The sequence below is a fragment of the Rhamphochromis sp. 'chilingali' genome (assembly GCF_963969265.1).
Source record: "Rhamphochromis sp. 'chilingali' genome assembly, chromosome: 2".
Lineage (NCBI taxonomy): Eukaryota > Metazoa > Chordata > Actinopteri > Cichliformes > Cichlidae > Rhamphochromis > Rhamphochromis sp. 'chilingali'.
Window position 1 is genome coordinate 7,689,519 of NC_137930.1, and position 22,229 is coordinate 7,711,747.

Genomic DNA, 22,229 nt, shown 5'->3' on the forward strand with positions numbered 1-22,229 from the left:
GAACTGTGTCACATTCAGGAAAAAACTCATAACACAGTGAGAAGACAGACGAAAAGTCCACCCTGAAACACTGCAGTAGGTCCGCAGACAATGCTCGTGGACATAGCTTTCTTTAAGCTCAGCTATGGTCCTACTTGAGGAACGTAGACAGATGGCAGTGAGGGGGATCAGAACACTGTACTGGCTACAGACTGAGCATATATTTAAAGAGCAGTGAATTGGCTCACTTGTTGTGCTCATCCGTGTCCTCTGACGTGATGGATCTGATGTAGTGCAGCAGCTCTCTGACAGCAGACACATTTGGCCCAAATCCGGGCTGCTTCTAGGACTAAGGGCTCAGTCACAGCACCGGCGGTGGCTGTACGGCCCAGCTGTGGGCAAAATGCCACGAGCCAGGCTGGCCATGAGCAGAGTTTTGACCAAAGGCCATGACAAACTTCACATCGGGCCCACCTGTAGCTGAGACTGAATGTGAGAAAACTGAGGGCCGCCGCACTTCGGCTAAGTGTTCAGTGCAGTCCAGACTGAGCCTGTAGACTCATCATCGTGTGGAGTTTCTCAAAGACAAATGCGTTTGCATTCCCTGGGTGTAACCTCAACATGAGGCCTGGTGGTAAATCTGACAGGAGCCTGCTCAGGCTCAGAGCAGGCTCAGTACTTTACTGCACATCTAAAGAAAATAAGTCACAGATCATTCTGTTCTCGTTTATTCTGAACCTGCATTTATCTGCTCTCTGGAGAAATGTAGGCTAACACCAACTGGATAAAATGTGAACATTTCAACCACTTAAAAACCAAAAAAAGAAAAAAAAAAAGAGCCTGAAATAGCATGAACATGAAAGCTCATATAGAAGATCTATGCATCTAACTGGGGTATTTGAGGGTGGATTTTTCCTTTAATCAGCTTCAGCTTATTGTCTTCATCCTCCTCCCTACACACAGTCTGCCCACAACAGCTGACTGCTCCAAGCTGTTGCCCTGCATGGACAATGTGTGAGCGGGAACAGACTGCTGATTCTTGTGCTTTGCCTGGGAACAGGTTCTTACATTCTGATGTACTCATACTGGCACAGTCCAACTGAGGTAATGCAGCTCTGTAGCTCTTTCAGAGCCCTTCTCTTGCCACCTCTGAAAGACCCCACACCAACAAAATCCTGTAAAGGCAGACAGAGGAGTTGCGATAAAGCTAACACACTGAAGTAAAACAGCGGTGCGCAGACAAAAGGGTGCTTATATTGTCTTTATAGTCTTTGCCTCCCTCCTGCTCCTCTATAGTTACAGTGTTGTCCATGGTTACCAGTACATGTACACCAATCTTCATGGCTACCATAGCAACCAGCTGCTGTTTGTCAGCCAATGGAATCTCAGTCTCTGTGGTGACTAGAGCCAATGTGAAGCTTCCTGTACCTGCGCTGGAATGATCAACAGCCTTCCACACATACACTGTGAGGGTCCGGGAGGTTGGGATGGCGCGCCATCTGCCAGCAGAGCGGATCCTCCTGGGCGCTCAGGTGACTCAAGTAAAATATTAATGTTGGCACTTTTTGCACTTCAGTAACAGTGGGAGGAATGTTTCAGAGGGATGGATGAGGACAACCAGCCTTTGTTTTCTACATTCGGTGGTAGCCTGGTCTCTTCTGGACCTGAGCATCAGCTCTGTGGAGGAGTCCATCAGGCTGCTGAGAGCACACAGAGTGGGAGGACACTTCCTGATTAATGTGATTTCAACAGCGAGGTGTGTGGTGTGGGAGGTGGTTGAGGAGGGGCAAACAGAGAGAGGAGCAGCCGTTAGTCCTTGTGAAGTTCATGCGGGGATTCTTCAAATGTCCAATGGTTCAAAATCCTTTCTTCCTCTTACTGACTGGCAGGGTCCCAGAACGCACACACATTTACCCCCCCCCCCCCCCCCCCCAAAAAAAAAATCAAAAAAAAAAATCACTATATCACTCTTGATTGGTCGTCATTGTGTGCGCGCCATCAGCACCACGCGCACGCACACACACACACACACACACACACACACACACACACACACACACACACACACTGAGGTGATGTGGGCAGGTGTCTTGCAGCTGATGAGGGGGTGGGAGGTGGGATGCAGTGTGTGTGTGTGTGTGTGTGTCTGTCAATGTGAGTGCATGTGTTTTTATGTATATGCGTGCTCTTGTGTATTCACAGGCCATTGCTATTGCGGTGTGTGAGGGGGGGCTTGGAAAGCTCCACTACTCCAGCACGGCCTTTCCCGATGACTTTAGGAGCGCGACGCAGAAGTTTCTGGGCCTCCGTGAACGCCTCAGTCAGCTCTTTCTTCCACTGCACAAACTCTGGGTCACTCTGCGCACATACACAAAAAAAAAAAAAAAGACATCAGCTTGTTTCATTCATCTCCTCTACAGCACTAAAGCATACAACAGCCAGAGGACGTACTTCACACTGCAGCACAAACTGTTTCCCTCCTTTGATGCGCAGCAGGATACACTTCTTGTCTTTAATCTGCGTTTCTTCCACGGTTACGATCTGCTCCATCGTCAGCAGGTTTTGCTGCAAAGATAATTGAGTGATCACAAAGTGTTCAGATGGATTTCACCAACAAGACTTCTGGCTCTGGCTCACAGCTGCTGCAGAGATGTACACCTTACCCCTACAGCACTAAAAAGCACTGGCACAGAGGATTTCAGGGAGTGTTAGGACAGTCACGGAGGAACTCATGATGAAGAAGAGTAATGGAGAATTTAGACTTATGTGTTAAATTTCTGCTGTAGCTACGCTGGTACTGCAAACCCTTCTGAAACCCTACTACTAGGGCTGCCACAAACGATTATTTTGATAGTCAACTAGTCACCGATTATTTATGCGATTAGTCGACTAATCAGATCATCATCCATTGAACGTAAAACTACAGCTTATTGCACCAGCAGCATCTGCTCTTATATAACTATCATTAGCTTACAGCTTTAAGTGTTTAAGGTCTGTGCTAACTAAAAATAAAGACAAGATGATAGTTTATTAAATTTTAATGAAATTTGCAGATTGTTTCGGTGAAGTTTAATAAACTCCTTGCTATCTAAAATATAACAGGACACTGGAGTATATTCTGGAGCATCTCACACTTCTGATAATCAGCTGTCTGCTTGACGTTTATTCAGCTGTGTAAAAACTATAACTTTAATCTCAGACAAACTGATTTACTCAGGAACAAATAAAATACTAAAAAAAAAACCAAACAGTATAATTTTAAGTTATCTAAGTCACTCATATATCATGTTTAACCTGAGTAGCGAAAGACGGCGGTGGGTTTGAAAATGATTTGCGGGGAGTCCGGTGTTCTCACGGCGCTAGTGAGCCTAGCCCCCGGCTCGCTAACGAGCTAGTGGGTAACAGATGTCTCCGAAAACGTCAGAGCGCTTTTGAAAATATGTGGTGTCCTGATAAACTGAGCCGATATTTGAGGTTTACACAGCTACATTCTCGCCTGAAAATATGTTAAACGTTTATTTTGTGACCCAGAAAGAATAATAAGAGTAACATTAAAACTAACTAGCTGCCGCCATTGTTGGAAACTGCGCTGGGACACAACTGCTTCTTCTTCTTCTTCGGGGTTTAACGGTAGCTGACATCCTTGTACATGCAATGCTGCCATCTTCTGTTTCAGTCCGTTATTACACTCTTAAATCCTGCCACTTATTCCTGCGTCTTTTGTGATCTTACAAAGCTTCAAACGACGCGTCAACTATTAAATCAGTCGTCGACGATTTTGATAGTCGACATAATCGTGACTAGTCGACAAATCGTGGCAGCCCTACCTACTACACGTCGATGCATCACAGCCGCAGCTGGTGTGACTGCCCTGTTCTGTGCCATGGAGTAGGGCTGGGTATTGTCACTGATTTCTATAATCAATTCGATTCCGAAGGTCCTGATTCGATTCGATTCAATTCAATTTTGATTCACACAGTCAGAAATACTATAATTCTGATCATTTATCGGTGATCAGTACATATCCATATTTTTATATCTATGCATAAAAACAAAGCTGACACAGTGTAAGCTTCACAGCAGATGTCTCTGTGCCAAACTAAATGAGGATAAAACGCACAATGGTAGACTGGTGCGTAATAAGTAAGTGAATAATGCAGAAAACTGAGATTTGAAATGTAAGTATACTTGGGGGGGGGGGGGGGGGGGGGGGGGGGCCTGTGCAGGAAGTGTGATTTTATCATGGTGGAAACGAAGCGGCAAAAGTAAGAGGGAATTCATGACGATGTTTATCACATGTGAAGCATAGTTTGGATATATTTATATATTTATGTTTAAAAATCAATTCAGGATTTACTGAATCGATATTGCGTTATTCAAGCTAAAATTAATTTGAATTGGAAATTTTTTTTTTCTAAATCCACACCTACCATCAAGTCCTCCTAAGCATTACGAATTACTTTTCCCCCACAATTTTTAAGTGAGGCAACGAACAACAGTCTCAATGCAAGGACTCACAAATGTCAGCAGATTCCTGGAGGGAGACCACTGCAACTACCAAAATGGGTGTGTTGGATAAACATGTTCGCCTCAAAAAACCCTCAGCATAACAAATAGAGAGCATCCAGGAGGGGAAAAGTCCCAGGATCATATGTGTTTCTACCAGGTGGCTCTGTGTATAAAACACCGAGATATGACCACATGGTAATTAACATGTAAAACACACCAGTGTAAGCACAAATAGTGTGTGTGTGGTTTTTTTTTGTTTGTTTGTTTATTTTAAAGTCTCTCAGATAGAGCCTAGCTGGGTTTTCCCTTTAGTTTTGATGAAAGTATAGTTCAGTGCACACATTACACTTACACACAAGTAAGCAGTGTACTTCATGGAAACACTAACACAATCAAGACCGTGCAAGTGCTCCTTCACTTGTGTTGTTAGGCTAATAGCTGCAGTCTGAGATGGTCTGAGGCCTGCAGTGAGCTTTGTTGTCAGACGGTGGCAGCGAGCTACTCTTGCTTGTGCTGTTGGTGGTCCGTCGGCCGCGGAGGAGAGCAAACATACAAAGAGCTGAAGTGAATTTGAGTGTTAAACACTGCAGCCACACTCTGTGCATTTAATGCTTTATGTTCTGATCTTTACGTTTTTTCAAATTTTCTTCTTATTCTCCTGTTCCCAGTGACCTCTCCTGTTGCTCCCTGCCCACTTGTAAACCAATCAACACCGAGCAGACATTTCCATAATCTGCTTCCAGTGACGTGCAGTCCAGACTGTGGAGAAATGCATGGGAGCAGGTTTGGGGTGGGTGGTCCACCTAGAATTGTGCACGTGATCGGACACGTTTGCAGTACCATAAAACCAGATCGACAAAGAGTAAAAACTGAAGTTGACTGACTACCAAATTTCAAGCGGGGAGGCAGACTACAACTCTAAACAGCAGGGGTGCTGAGGACACAGCAGGGACCTGAGCCTGGTGGTAACACTCACCCAGTCTCTCTGCTTTTTCAGAGGTTTCAGCCACCTCTCCTTCAGAGTGGAATGAGCACAGACAGACAGACACACTGACCAAATGATGAACAAGCCGAAAGCCCTCAGCCCATGATAGGCGGTCACATGACGTACAAACGTGCAGTGTATGCTGTGAGGCAGACTCACCCGAGTGTCGCCCTCTCCTCTCCACTCCACACGGTTGGGGAACAGATAGAAGTATCGGCGCTGCCACTGAGTGAGGAACGGGTTCCCGAGCTTCAGCATGTAGCCATGCATAATGCAGTCCTTCCCCAAGGCATAGTCTGCACAAAGGGACACACAGTCAGGAGGTGTACTGACAGGATATCTGTACTGGGCTGTGTGCGGATTTGGCCGTTATCATCATTACCCTCCTCGTGGCCCAGCTGCTTGTTCTTAGCCCTCTTGCGGGCCTCATTCTTATCAGTGTCCAAGTTGACAGCTTCGTAGACTGTCTCTGCCACCTCCTGCTGCCAGCGCTCTGAGATGACCAGAGGAAAGTTCTTGTAGAGCTCCTGGTCACTGTCCAGCAGCTAAGTCACACACGCAGGCACAAACACAGACAGAGTGCAGCATGTTTAGTTATACATATGCTTATACCAAGACGTAGAGCCTAAGTGACAAATTCCTACAGCGGCCTTGAGGTGCAAAACATCGAATCAAAAACATATAAGACTTCAGTTTTTGTTTGATGATGTTTGGAGCTGATGTTAAAATGTGCCTTTATGATTTCAGCCTTTTGTCAAGTTGAGTTGAAGGCATTCAATAGTAAAGTTGCCTTTATTTTTGGCCCTCTAGCAAGGTTGAGCCAGTCATCCATATGTAGCAATAATACACAATTCCTGTCTGCTCCTCTTAAAACTGCAGCTACAGTCCGTTCGTGATCAGAATCCTTTAATAATCCCTAAGGAAATTATGTGGTTACAGTTGCGCCAAGAGAATAGCAGTAACAGACTGAGCTAAATTAAATAATATAATATGTTGCAAAGTTTACAAAATATAAGAAATAGCTCTAATATAAGTACAAATGATGGCACCTGGTTAAGTTTGCACAACAGCAGCAATACAAATGACGAGTTTTAGGCTTCTACTCATGTTTACATGAACTGCAGCCATCTTGGGCTGTGAGGTCAATTCTTCTCTGACTCTCCAAGTTGGAAATCTACTCCGGATTTCAGACTTTCCTCTTCGAATGGAAGAGCAGCACAGAAAGAGGAAATGACACTGACCTGTCACCAGAGACAGACCCGACCGTGTGAAACATCCACTCACAGGAAAAAACAATGAACCAAACACTGGCCCTAAATGCTGCTGCCTTTTCTGACATTGTGCTGTGTTTTACAGCACATGGTCACCGTAAGCTAAGCCCTATTCTGTCTCAGAGTATTGTGCTTTAAATCTTTCCTCCTGCTCTTAGGGAAATCTGAGGCCTAGCTTTCTGTCTGGGGACAAAAAAAATAAATAAAAATCAGCTTTCCAAAATGCTTAAACAGTCCTTTAAATAGTCTAGTTCACTGTTCTTTGCAACAACATCTGGAAACATTACATCATCGATAGTAAAATATTCCACCTACTGCCACATGTCCAATGCCAAACAGGTGTCTTAAATCTGCTGGGATCTGACATTTTCTTCTTTGTTTTTTTACTAAAATGAAGTCTTTAGAAATGGATTTCTTACTTATCTACATTCTGCTGGCAGATCATTTGATACACAGCCAATACTAAGCAGTCTAATATAAATGGCCTGCAATAAATCCTACCATGTCGGAGATCCTGGAGGCTTAAGTCTGTACAACTGTATTGTGTTACAGAATATCTCTAACCTATTTAAATCAATCATACTGCAGTAATCTATCTGCTCACACCAGGGTGGACTGGGGCTACACACCTTCCTTGGTGTGTTAATGCTCCAATCTTTACTATCTGGCAGTTGTTTTGAATATTAGTCTATTGTGGCTCCTAAGCTTTGGAATAATCTTCCTCTTCACATTAGGCAATCTACATCAGTGCTGGTTTATAAATCCAGATTGAAAACGCATTTTTATTCACTGGCTTTTGATTCAGTGGTTGACTGACTTGTATTTACTTATATTTTATTGTTTTCGCTATGTTTATTATTTTATCGTATTTATTATTCTTATGGTATCTATCGTGTTTCTATTGTTCAGCACTTTGGTCAGCCTTGTGTGTTTTTAAAGTGCTATATAAATAAACGATGATGATGATGATGATGATTAGTCCCCCGTTAAAGACCAACTCCATCTGGGAAATGCAAACAAACGCTCCTGTGTTTCATTTCTGTGCGCTGGAGCAACAGAGAACAAATAAATGTTAACTGCAGCAACATTAATGTTAATGAAAGAGGAAACTGCTGCTGCAGAGCAACCAGGAGACTGGTGCTAATGTTATACAGCAGCTTTCTATGAACCCTTTCTACAAACTCACTTTCTCTATGTGCTTTCTTCCACCACAGTCTGAAATCATGGTTGAGAGATCACTGAACATCTTTTTCACCTTCCACTCCTGAGATACGGTGATGAATTATGGCTAGAAACATGCTTTTGCACAACATGACATCACACTCTAAGTTGACACACACTCAACACAAAATATAATGACTTGGACATTTGTGGAAAAAAGCGATAATTAATGTGCTTGTTAAGTAAGATTCCCCTTGACCTTTAACTCTGGCGCACAAAAATCTAATTAGTTCATGTCCAAGTTACCACCAGTCTATGCTTATTTAAGTATGCTTTAATAAGTATACTTAAATAAGCCTGCATAAGATGGAGTATTCTAAGCCTGCATGTTTAAAAACCTGCAGCTGCAAGCAGGCTGGCGTGTCTGACAAATCAGGAAGCAGAGATGCCACTGAGCTGTATCAAGTGGCTAATTTATTTAAACCTCTCGGGCTGCAGCCCTGCTGTGAACATGCACTACAGCTCTTGGGAATTTCATTTCCTGGAAAAATATTTAGTAATTTTAGTAAGAAGTTTCATTCTGATCAGCTCTTCTTTGCCCTGGTGAACTTTCCACGTTACAGAAAAATACAGCTGCTGTCTGACTCTCTCTGCACCACACTTTGTATGACTAGAAACCAGCACATCGCTGAACACAGCAGCCCACTGCACACATGGTGTCACATCTCTGGTAATCTAACATGAAGGGAATTGAAACATAAACATCATGGGACAAAGAACATCTAATGTCTGTGAGATTATGGTTAAAAGCCTACCTAGCTTAACAAATAAAGCCGTGTTTTCCACAGATTTATTACATGTCTGTGTGTTAAAGGAAGAACGTGTGCGAAATTTATAAGGCACTCCTCTGCCAACATTTTAATAAACAAGTACATGTGACAAACAGCAGTCATTGTTTGGTTCTGCTGTTTGGGTGCACTGGCAGAACGTTTTCATTGCAGAACGAGGACTACTGTCACAAAATGTAATCTAACAAAGTAAAGCTGAAGCTGCTCTGAGTACAGGGTGTAACATGTAACGTGTGGATGGCTGGTAAACTGTGACTGCACTTTAAGAACAGCAGCAAGTGGATTATCCACTAATAACGCAATTACTGAAATGGGGAAAAAAACAAAATAAAAGCCAGTGGGTAGGACACAGTGAAGCTGTCTGATTTCTCAGACTTCTTATATGATTTAGTGCTCAGCTCAGATAAAATAATTATTGTGGGTGATTTTAACATCCATGTAGATGCTAAAAATGACAGCCTCAACATGGCATTTAATCTGTTATTAGACTCAATTGGCTTCTCTCAAAATGTAAAAGAACCCACCCACCACTTTAATCACACTCTAGATCTTGTTTTTAACATATGGCATAGAAAATGAACATTTAACAGTGTTTCCTGAAAACCCTCTCCCGTCTGATCATTTCCAAAAAACATTTAGACTTACAATAATCGATTACACAGCAGTGTGGAGTAGATTTCATCACAGTAAATGTCTTTCTGAAAGACCTACCTAAGTTTAAGAATATAATTCATGTGCTGTTATCATCTTCAATGCCCTGTACCAGCACAGAGCAGAGCAGCTATCTGAACACTACTCCAACAGAGGTCGATTATCTTGTTAATAATTTTACCTCCTCACTATATGAGTGAGTATGGCACTGGATACTGTAGCTCCTGTGAAAAATAGAGCCTCAAATCAGAAGTACTTGACTCCCTGGGATAACACTCAAACATTCACCCTAAAAGCAGATAACTCGTAAGCTGGAGAGGAAATGCCCTATCACAAATTTAGAAGATCATAATTTAACCTGGAAAAATAGTTTTCTGCTTTATAAAAAAAGAAGAAAAAAAAAAAAAAAAAAAAAAGTGAAGCTAGAACATCTTACTATTGAACACTAGGGCTGCTCGATTATGGCAAAAATAATAATCACGATTATTTTCACTGAAATTGAGATCTCGATTATTTGACGATATTTATTTAACAATAACAATGTATTGAATAATGACTTTAAAGATTGTCATAAAATAGTGTGCAAATACTGATAACAGTGCAAATGTTTGCAATATAAAAAATAAATGAAAAATGTAAACATCTGTTTAGTGAACTTTGCAGTGTTGCTCTGTGGTGCAGCTACGACACCGTAGCAAAGTTTACACACTATGTCTACTTGATCCACGTCTGACTCCTCGAACCCATAATGTTTCCACACCATTGAAGGGGTTTTTTTTTACCTCTCTTTTCAACCAACGGCAGTCACTCTCCTCTCCAAATAACTTCTGCTTAGCTTTCCGAGCTTCCCTCGGGTCCATCTTTTAAACCTGAAGATGCTTCTAAACTGCGGATTTTAAATGTGTGTTTGGAAACCATCAAAGGTTGGATGGCCGACAATTTCCTCCAACTAAATGAAAATAAAACTGAAGTCCTGTTATGTGCTCCAGACAGACATGTACCCAGCATAATGAATGCTCTTGGTCCCCTTTCAACGTTTGTGAAACCATCTATCAGGAACCTAGGGATAACCTTCGATCCTGCTCTTACATTGGATACTCACGTCAAATCTCTGGTTCGGTCTTGCTTTTATCATTTAAGAAATATTTCTAAATTGAGCCCCATAATAGCTCATACTGAACTGGAGATTGTTATTCATGCTTTTATTTCATCACGACTGGACTATTGCAATTCACTGTTTACATGTCTAAACAAGAGTTCCCTGGAGCGTCTGCAGACTGTCCAAAATGCTGCAGCAAGGCTTCTGACGAAAACATCGAAATACTCACATATAACACCGCTGCTTATACAGTTACACTGGCTCCCTGTCGAATTCAGAGTCCACTTTAAGATTCTGGTTCTCACATTTAAGGCTCTTCAAGAACAAGCACCATCATACATCATTGAACTCTTACAGCCCTATGCCCCTAGTAGGTCTCTGAGGTCTTGTGGTCAGGGCCTACTTGTTATTAAGTATACGAGACTGAAAACTAGGGGTGATCGAGCTTTTGCTACTGTGGCCGCCAGACTGTGGAATTCTCTTCCTCAGAACTTAAGATCTGCTGATTCACTGATTACTTTTAAAAAACAGCTAAAAACACATCTTTTTAAAATTGCATTTTGTTAACTTTTGATTGTACTTCGTCTTTTTAATCTGTGTCTATACCTTGTAAAGCACTTTGTGATCCCTTATCTAGAAATGTGCTATATAAATAAAATTTTACTTTACTTACTTACTTAACTCTTAATCAGCGGTCCCCAACCCCCGGGCCTCGGACCGTTACCGGTCCGTGAGTCGTTTGGTACCGGGCCGCGAGAGTTGAGGCTCAGGTGTAAAATGTATGGTTTTCAGGGTTTTTATCGGTTTTCAGCGTTATTTTGTTATCGTTTACTCAGTTTTCCTTGGTCTTTTCACGTGTGTTATGAATAAATTTTCTTTTTTTCGGTACCAGTACTAGTTTTATTTTGTTGTATTTATCCGCGACACCTTAAAGGCCGGTCCATGAAAATATTGTCGGGCATAAACCGGTCCGTGGCGCAAAAAAGGTTGGGGACCGCTGCTCTCCGTGTTGCCAACTCCTCAGTAAGGAAAATCGCTATTGGCTGTCCTAAAAGTCGCTAGAAGTCGCCAAATGACGTCATCGCCTAATTTGTATAATTGGTCATGCTAATGTAATTGTAACCTACGTTGTTGGAGAGAGAAATAACATCGTGGAAGAGACATAAAGTGAGTGAAAAACGTCCTAAATGCAGTTAGAATTTATTTAGAACTACAAATTAAATTTCTTTTAGCAATTATTGTTTTTTAATGTCACAGTTCCAACCCTGCTCCTTTATCCGGGCCTGGACTGGCAAAAGTGACCCGAAATTGGCGCTCTGGTGGAGTTACTTTGTGTGTGAGAGTGTTTGTTTATAAGTAGTTTTAAACCTTGTGATCCACAAAACAGCATAACAGTAAAAGAAGAACTGACTGCGTTACAGTCAGTGCGGGAGCAGCGGCTTCACTCCTGCGCGATTCATTTGCCCTTTGGACGCATAGGTGTGAACATCTCCTGCCCTGATAACAGCGGGGGAGGACTATCCTCCGCCTGGGAGAGCTTTGGCACGGGTGAGGTGCCCACGGCAGCACCCGCTGCTTGTTGAGAGTAAGAGCGATACGCGTTTTCACGTCAAAAAGTCGTCATAAATAAGTCTCCAATAATACCAGAAAAAGTCGCCAGATTTGTCGCTAGTCGCTTTTTAGAAAAAAAAAGTCGCTAAGGGGGTCTGAAAACTCGCTAAATATAGCGACAAAGTCGCTAAGTTGGCAACACTGGCTGTTCTTAATTGTTGTGAAACGTGTTCGAAATGCAGAGAGGTGTGCTGGATTTGCCACACGGAGCAGCGCGAGAGTAAAGCACGAGGGAGGGGCTAATAATCGGCTCAGTCATTTTTAATGATCGTTGAAAGCCCAGATCGTAATCGTGATTAAAATTCGATTAATTGAGCAGCCCTATTGAACACTGAAGAAAATAAGAACAACCCCAGGTTTCTCTTCAGCACTGTAGCCGGGCTGGCAAAAAGTCAGAGCACTGTTGAGCCAACCATCCCTGTAACGTTAACTAGCTTCCCTCAGGCATTATCATCAGAAGGCATAGCATACATATTCACTGCTATGAAGATAACACCCAACTTTATCCATCCATTAAGAAAGATAACACACACCAATTAGTTAAACTGCAGAAATGTCTTAAAGACATAAATACCTGGACGACCTCTAATTTTCTGCTTCTATATTCCAATAAAACTGAGGTTACTGTACTCAGCCCTAAAATTCCTGGAAATATGGTATCTAACCAGATTCTTACTCTGATGGCATTACCTTGGCCTCCAGTAACACTGTGAGGAACCTTGGAATCATTTTTGACCAGGATATGTCCTTCAGTGCACATATAAAGCAAATATATAGGACTGCTTTTCTTTCATTTCAAGTTCAAGTTCAACTTTATTGTCACTTCAACCATATACAGTTTAAAAATACACAGTGAGGCGAAACAACGTTCCTCCAGGAACCAAGGTGCTACAAGACAAGACCAATTAGAAATTGCGCAACATCTCTACAATTAGAAATATCCTGTCTCAGAGTGACGCTGAAAAACTAGTTCATGCATTTATTACTTCTAGGCTGGACGACTGTAATTCGTTATTATCAGGATGTCCTAAAAACTCCCTGAGAAGCACTTCACTCTCGCACTGCAGGCTTACTTGTGGTTCCTAGAGTATTTAAAAGTAGAATTGGAGGCAGACCCTTCAGTTTCCAGGTCCTTCTTCTATGGAACCAGCTTCCAGTTTCGATTTGGGAGACAGACACTATCTCTGCTTTTAGGATTAGGCATAAAAACTTCCTTTTGGCTGGATTAGGTGACCCTTAAACTTCCCTTTGTTATGCTGCAATAAGTGTAGGCTGCTGGGGAATTCCCATGGTGCATTGAGTATTTCCTCTTCAGTCACCTTTCTCACTCACTCATGTGTTAATAGACCCCTCTGCATAGAATCATTACTTGTTATTAATCTCTGTCTTCCTTCTCTCTCCCCAACCGGTTGAGCAGATGGCCGCCCCTCCCTCAGCCTAGTTCTGCTGGAGATTTCTTCCTGTTAAAAGTTTTTCCTTCACACTGTTGCAAAAGTGCTTGTTCATAGGGAGTCATATAATTGTTGGGTTTTTCTCTGTATGTATTATTGTAGGGTCTACCTTACAATATTAAACACCTTGAGGTGACTGTTGTTGTGGTTTGGTGCTATATAAATAAAACTAAATTGAATTAAAATAAACAGAGGAGATGGAAGTGTAAGATTGTTTTACCTTGATGCCCTTGGTGTCCTCTTCATCAAAAGATCCAATGTCAAAAGCATCTGCAGCATTCACCTCTCCCCTTGGAGGGATTAAAGGAGGAGAGTACTGGACAGAGGAAGAAGGGGAGAACAGACACATGGATTTCAGAAGATGAGGCAAAACGTGTAACAAGTGAGAGGACGATAAAAGCAAAACAGGAGTGTTAGCAAAGCAACAGTCCTGTAGTAGTTCTTCCCTCAAGGTAACCATAGCAACAGTAATTGGCATGGACTAATGTAGTCCAATTCAGAGTTAGTCAGTTAGTTAGCCTCCATTAGTTTACCTGATTGGAGGCAAAACTCCAAGATTTTATGTGGCTTTCAGTTTGAATGATATATTAACCCTAACAAAGACTCTGCTCTTTGACCCTAAGTCAAAGGGTCACTAAGGCTAAGGTCACACTGCAGGTCTTAATGCTCAATTCCAATTTTTTGATCAAATCCACTTTTTTTTTTCGGTCTGGTTGTTCACACTGATTTGAAAGCCTACCCACTGAAGTTAGCACTGCCTGCTAACTGCTAACTCCTAAGTAAACATTGGCCCAGCAATGGATGCCAATAAGTCGTAGTTTTTTAGTGAACTGGATGGCAAAAGCAGAGCAACAATTAATGTGGCCAGTTATAGTATGTGAACTGGGGGCAAAAACAGATAAGTTTGTGGCCTTGGAGACAATATGACTCGTCAACAGGTGAGGCGAGTAAAACCTGCTGTAAGGCTGTGAATGAAATAATTACTGTAGAGATGTGAGGCTGATAGACAGAAACAGACGTCACAGACTCATTACTATGGCAAGAATCAGCTAGACCAGGGGTGGGCAATCTCAGTCCACGAGGGCCGGTGTCCCTGCAGGTTTTAGATCTCACCTTGGGTCAACACACCTGAATCACATTAGTTCATTACCAGGCCTCTGGAGAACTTCAGGACATGTTGAGGAGCTAATTTAGCCATTTAAATCAGCTGTGTTGGTTCGAGGACACATCTAAAACCTGCAGGGACACCGGCCCTCGTGGACTGAGATTGCCCACCCCTGAGCTAGACTCTTCTGCTGTTGAAGAACCTCACAAAACTCATTAATTTATCGCATGAATAGTTGTGCCTCATCTGATACTGAGTATCAGTATCAGACTTGTGGATATAATGTCATATTCAAAGTGGGCTCAACTTGTCAGTTTTTTTTTCTTTGCTAATCATGACAGCAACAATTATAAATGTACATAACCAGCAGCTACTGCAGCTTTTGTCAGCATAGCTCTGAAGACCTGCTGATGACCTCTCCTGCATTATAATAGTATAGATCAGAGTTGGATACCTTGTGATCGCTGTCTGATCAAACACTGTACATTAATTAGCTTCATCATGGAAACCAGACTTATAAGCTTCCAGGCAAGAAATCCTGAGAGAACAAAGAATAAAGCAGATTCACAACAGAAGTGAACCTCACTTACCTTCTGGAGGTAAACTTGCTGCCAGTCAATGCCTTTGAAAAACTGATGCTCCTTCACCTCAGAGGCTCTGCGTGCACACACACACACACACACGCACACACACACACACAAAACAGTGTTATTTCTCATATCCACACTAGGTGGCACTGTTTGCCATAATACAGCCCTCTGACAAACGCACACAATTCTGCCATTTAACCCCAAGCAGACAAAGATCCATCCCTTGGCTTTAATTATAAGCTGATGCAAAATGACAGCAATGATCAAATTAGTTATGAACTCCGCTTCTATTAGTCCACTTCATGTCCACCACCATTTGTCTCCAGCGGACTGCAAACTACACCACCCAGTGTTATCAGACTTAATGAGCACATTTAGCAAAATTTGTCTAACTGATGTATTCATCTGCATGCCTGTGTATGTAAACACTGATACATGACAGAGGTTAATGTGAAATTTAGCCTGTGTGTACTTGTGGGGACCAACAGTCACTTATGGGGACAAAGTGCCCATCCCCATGTGTCTGAAGGCCTTTTTGAGGCTCAAAATGTGGTTTTAGTTACAATTAGTTTATGGTTAGGTTTAGGCATTCATTTTTATTGGCTAGGGTAAGCGGCATTATGTCAATTAGGTTACGCTCACACTGCAGATCTTAATGCTCAATTCTGATTTTTTGATCAAATCCAATTTTTTTGTCTGCTTGTTCACACTACAAATGAAATGTGACAGCAAACGCGCTCTAGTGTGAACCCTCAAAGCGGCTCGTATGTGCAAAAGAAGACGTCACACACTAAAACATCAGATATGTATCGGATTCAGTACCACATACAAAAGTGACCCAGGTCGGATTTGAAAATATCGGATTTGTGCTGTTCACACTGTCATACCATGATCGGATATGGGTCAAAAAAGTTGGATTTGATGTGCTTTCGCCTGCAGTGTGAACGTACCCTTAGAGGTCCTCACTAAAATATGAAAATAAGTGTGTGCGGTGCGTGCATATCATACCCACGGCCCTGGCAGCCGAGCCTCTTGGATACATCTCTCTGCAGCAGCCCCTCCAGAAGATCTTTGAGCTCTGCAGTGAAAGAGTCTGGCAGCTCCACATTCTGCGGGTGTAACAGAGAGGAAGGAAAGAAGGAAGGGAGGAAGGAAGGGAAGAGGAGGGAATGAGAGTGAGATGTTTGAACTGAGTAGTGAACTTTGCAGTGAACACTTTGCTTAAAAATAAAATAACATCCAAACTCCTCTGATTACAGACAGGCTTAGATAGCTGATATAAAAGCAACAAACTCAGGGCCAGCACCTCTGCATCTATGGAGGACAGAGTACGTGTAGATAGAATGGTCAGAGTAATTGGTACAGCCAATACATATCAATAAGGCATTATGAAAAAAGTACAACTTACTGAAGCAGTACCTTTTCACCTCACTGATCTTACTGATGTAATATTTTTATGTCACGTTTGCACTGACTACATGTTCAGCTGATGACCTGATAAAGAGGTGAAAGAGTTCTTAAGGTTTCTTTGAAAAGAGTAAATAAAAATGGAATAAGTGTATATACCATTACAGCTGAGGCCACTAAAAACAAAAGTTAAACACCAGTCACCAAAGTAACGGCTGTTATGGTCCACCTTCACAAACTTTTCAACAACAACAACAAAAAAACCCAAAAAAAAACAAAAAACAATCTAGGCAGTAGGAGTATACTCAGTAGTGACCCCCCGAGGCTGGGTCTGCTCCCAGAAACAAAGAAGCCTTTTTTGTGTGCAGGGCAAATGTGTTAACAACTAGATCAGCAATTATACAGCTGTGGTCAGAAGTTTGCATGTACTCATCATGATCACGACTCCATTCTCTCACATCTTTTAATACGTGCTGCTGATAATTCTGCAGTATCTTAACTACGTGTACATCTGCACTGGTTGTGTCAATTTGGTTAAACTATGTATGGGTGGATGACTGGACGTGTAAAGCGCTTTGGGGTCCTTAGGGACTAGAAAAGCGCTATACAAATACAGAACATTTACCAATTAAAATCACCAAAAATGAACTTTCAGAACTTTAGGCAGTTACAGTTGTTAGAAGAGTTCAGTAAAACAAACTAATGAAATGATGTGAATACTAAAAGGCTTTTCCTACATTCACAATATTTGTAATAGCTGTATCAGTTGATGTTTAACACCAGACAAAGTTCAGCTTGAAATGAAACCTGCAGACGAGTTAGTGTCTTTTGCTCCAAGAATCTCTTCCAACTAGCTTTTGGGACTCTACACATGAAACGCGTCCCTGCAGGTTCTGCCCCCAAAAAGGTGAAAAAACGGAGCCGAGCAGCATCCAGAAAGTGTGGCATGCGGTTATACCTCACTTTTTCTCCCCACAGTATAGCACAGCCTTCCCTTAAAAGCAAACTCAAATTTGAAGTTTTATTTTTAACCACCCTTCATTTTCCTCTAAAAGTCTGGAAAGCTCAATGACTCAAGTGTCCTTCTTCTTCTTCTAGTCTCATCTGAAGGCAGAGTGTAATTCATACTCTCTTTTCTTTGCCCTTCACCGGACAGACAGGGTTGATAAGTGGGATAAGTCAACAGCCGTTTTAGCACCTGCCCATTTCTCTTCATACAGCCCCCTGCTACAACCCAAGTTAGCCTCCACCCTTGGATTTTTTTGCTCAGTTGCTTCATGGAGGTGTTTCAAAGTTCAGACATGCCATCTACTGAGATCTGCTCCATTCATCTCTTCCTGTCTTGGCTGCTCAGCTCTCAGCCTTTTCACTGTGCTCTCCATCCTTCATGTTTATGTAATGAAACCATTCATCACGTTTAATAAACACTGGGGCATATAAAGCAGTATTTTTAGTCTGTTCATGGATGAATCGCAATCCTCCTCCTCTCCCAGCCCCTTTCTGAAACACAGATACACACCCAGACAAGGATTAAGAGGATAAAACCAGATTAAGTGGCTGGATTAAAATCCTAATCTGGATTTATTATGATATGAAAGATCATACTTTCACTGTTTAGCAGGCATGCTCAGTGTATGTGAGGGATGGAGCACCGTCACAATTCAACTGTTTCATGTCCTGACAAAACACACAAACAGAGCCAGATCTCTGGCTCCACTCCCCTGTGATGGACAGCTGCTGCAGCTGGCAGGCAGAGAGATGAGTGTCAGGCTGTGGTGAACATTCACATTGTGCTTTGTCACGATGAACCTGCCTGCACTCTAACATGATATGTCGCCTTTGCACGAGTCTGGTGTGGATGTGAGGAGGGTAAAGCAGACATGTCGTGGGTGGGCTCAGCAGACACCATCCATCCCACACGCTCAGCATCAAATTTCTCAGACAGACACTCAGAGTAGACTCCAGTCCTTCTAAGCTACTTTGTGTAATAATAGTTAATTGTGCAATGTTGCCTCATCAACCCCATCTAGCAAACCTTATAGATGCTTGGTGCAGTTACCCAGTGCAGAGTTGAACTTTCACCACCAGGGGGCAGTGTATTAACAGTGGGTGTGTCATTCTGTTTCTGGATGTGTGCTTTTTGTTTTCCTCAAAGGCTTTGTTAAGGAGAGTTTCATAGACCCACAATGCAAACGTAGTATTACACTTAAATCCATCCCAGCCCTACTTCAACTCAGTTGTTATCTCTTCAATACAACACATCAACACTGCTTCACTGAGTGAATGGGTTAAATGCAGAGAGGAATTTCCCCACAGGGATCAATAAAGTATACATTATTATTATTATTAAAATTTTGGCCAAAATGGTGTATGGTGTATGGTGCCAAAGTACCTGGTACCGAGTACTTTTTCAGTACCCGCTCGGCCTAGGTTCCAACAGAGCAACTACTTCATGAAAATCAAAACTGCCGATTTTGAAACCTGGCAACGAGGGAAACGGCCGCACACAAACCAATACAGCGGTCCATGAGTCTGACACAAAGCAACAGACTTAGCAGCAGGTACACCACTGACTCGACATCCTCCATTGTCGTTGTGTTTGTGTCGCATACAACGACCCCAGGTACATTATGTGGTACTCAAAACAACCAAAACTGAGTCAATTAGGTACTAATTAAAAAGAGTTACATTTTCATTTAGTCACACAGTGGAATGATTTTGTTTTAGAGGGACTTGATCTGTGTACAAGTTTGAACCCACAGCAAACAATGATCAAGCTAATGGCTACTTTCGCTCATCCAGCTGTGTTCCTGTAAACAGTGAGCTATTTTACAAGCTTTGCTCCCAGTGGAAGAGTGACAGTGGATACTGCTCCCATTTCTATCTGCACACCTACAAAAAAGCAAGGTCAACAGGCAAAGACACTAAAAGCTGATCCCAAAACTTACATACAACCCTGTCAAAGATGTGCAGGAAAGACTAGCAACAGATTCTGCTCAGGCTGTTTTTTCACAGTACAGTACGTGCGCATATATATATATATATATATATATATATATATATATATATAAAAAAAGTGTGTACACATTTGGAATTACTGTAAGCCAAACAGGCCAAACCTAGGTGCTTAGGGTAAAGCAAAGAGACACACACACACACACACACACACACACACACACACACAATCCCCTGTGTGTGCTTTGAGATGTGTTTACACACAGACACCCATGCATCTTCTCTCATGTAGTGTGGATGTATCTTACCATGGTGAGCGTCATGCGGTCGATCTCATGTTTGTCTTTGGTCTTGTGCTGTCTGAAGGGACTGTGCCTAAAACAGAAGAGACAGAGAGCGAGATGGTGACACTGTCGATGACTAGGAACAGCAGAAGTGGAGATGGATGGAGTGAGAAAAGAGGTGTTTGGAAGCAAGAACAAAAAACTCCCTCAGGTAAATTACACAGACGCTGCCAACACACCTGCAGCTTCAAATGCTGACTTGGTAGATGTTAATGAGTGTTTGTGCAGCTGGTGTGGAAAGAACACTGAAGAAAGTAGGAGTTTTTTAATGCTTTAACAGCCGGACGTCCTACACCATCTATCCAACTGGCACTATCAGACTGAATTAAGATTCATGACGAACCATATTTTAGTTTAAGCATTCTAATGTGGCACAGGTTAGTGCATACTGCAAAAATAGTATCCATCCTTTCACACAGTTCACGAGTCAAAGGACTGGATTAAAAGGTTAGGAACACATTAGCTTCAATTAGAACAGAGGCAGTGACTAAAAAAAATAAATAAATAAATAAATTGTCACTTATATTGACTTGGGGGGTGCAGGCAGGGCACCGGATCTGGAGAGAACTTTATTTAGATTGCTTTCTTCTGGCTAATGTTAGCTTCTCTGCTAGCTTCAATGCTTATCCCTACTAGCAGCATACTGTGTCAAGTCAGCTAGTTAAGTTCTTTAACCCTTCTGGCTGGTAAGCTGGCTTGCTCGCTGCTAAAGTTATGAAACAAGTGCAGCAGTAAGTAAGCTACAGCTAGCAGCCTAAGCAGAGAAGCCCAGACCTCCCTCTCCCTGGCCACCTCATCCAGCCTTTCTGGAGGACACTAAGACGTTCCCAGGCTGGTCGAGAGATATAATCGCTCCAGCGTGTCCTGGGTCTCTTCCTGGTGAGACATGCCCGAAACTCCATGTCAACTTATGCAGACCAAGCTCCAGCAGTGGTTGTATAAGGATTGAATGGCCTGTACCAATAGGCCAGACACTCCATGCTCTTGAAGCACCTGGTTTATAGTTTACGGTTGTCGATGACAACCATAAACCAAGATTTTAAAATTCGATCAGCATATCTGGCCTATCAGTCAGTACGTAGATTTGGCGTAACGCCGTCGCAACAACCAATCACAGTCAACATGTTCCCCACTCCCTCAAAAAAAGGTAGTGGTGCGTTGGTGAAAGAAAAAAAAAAAATTTCTCAGAAGCCAGGATGTCCGGATGAGTAAAGCCAAGAACGAAAATGTATCAGCTGCTCAGAAAGAGATAACACTAGAGAGGTAACACATCGTCAACAGTGTGGAAAAAATACAAAAATATGCAAAAGAACGTCTATTAAGCCTGAAGCCAGTCTTCTTAGCCAAAACCCTGTAGTGTGTCAAATTAAATATGGGCATGGAACAGGATGAAAATTATTATTTCAGAGACTGTTCACTAATTGATGGAGTGATATTTTGGGGGGGGGGGGGGGGGGGGGGGGGGGGTTGTATATGTATATACATATATATGCCTATATCTAGATATGTGTATGGACATGTCTAGACAGACAGACAGGTAGAGATATAGACACATATATATGTATATATACCCACTTTTGTTGCAATAATGGCTGTGTATTGAGTTACTTAGAGGGGGCAGCAAGCTGTACACTGACTTCTTTACATTGTATCAAAGTGTCATATCTTCGATGTTGTCCCATGAAAAGATATAACAAAATATTTACAAAATTTTGAGGGGTGTACTCACTTGTGTGAGACAGTGTATATGTGTGTGTAAAAAGAAGAAAACAATGATACTGACCACATCTTGCTTTAAGTGGTTTCCAAAAAAAAAAAAAGAAAGAAAGAAAAAGAAATCTCATCCAGCTCTGAGAATTTGGACTCTAGTGTTGAAAGACGCAGACAACCTTTGACCAAAGGCCTGCACACTCTTCCTCTTTAAAGTGTTCAAACACATGGATCTGAACATCAATGGATTCACGTCACACTTGCTCTTCTCTTTTGCTCACTCAGGATAAGCAAACCCGCCCAACACCCCCCCCACACACACACGCACGCACACACACACACAACTGCTTTTACCGGATTTCTGACCTACTGTACCCAGACCTCTGGCATTTACACACTCCAGATCAAACAAACACACACACACGCTTGCACACAAACAAGATCAATCACACACCAAATAGAAAGCAGGCTGGTGAGAGATGCCGAGAAAGGCGAGCGAGCAGATTCGAAGAGTTTACTGAGAGTGGCAGAGCAGGCTGAAAGCTGACAGGAA

The 22,229-nt window shown here is 42.3% G+C and overlaps 1 protein-coding gene across 1 annotated transcript in view; it reads right to left on the reverse strand.

Annotated features, from left to right (window-relative positions):
* Window positions 1-2,079: 2,079 nt before the first annotated feature.
* Window positions 2,080-22,229, reverse strand: part of grk3 (G protein-coupled receptor kinase 3) — a 71,572-nt gene continuing 51,422 nt past the window's right edge. Inside the window, exons 14-21 of the mRNA XM_080874410.1 lie at window positions 19,931-19,997; window positions 16,269-16,369; window positions 15,261-15,327; window positions 13,786-13,881; window positions 5,856-6,018; window positions 5,633-5,769; window positions 2,431-2,544; window positions 2,080-2,337 (exon numbers count right to left, since the gene is read on the reverse strand). Coding sequence (XP_080730536.1) covers window positions 2,176-2,337; window positions 2,431-2,544; window positions 5,633-5,769; window positions 5,856-6,018; window positions 13,786-13,881; window positions 15,261-15,327; window positions 16,269-16,369; window positions 19,931-19,997 — 907 coding nt within the window. The 3' untranslated portion in view covers window positions 2,080-2,175. The remainder of the gene's footprint in view (window positions 2,338-2,430; window positions 2,545-5,632; window positions 5,770-5,855; window positions 6,019-13,785; window positions 13,882-15,260; window positions 15,328-16,268; window positions 16,370-19,930; window positions 19,998-22,229) is intronic.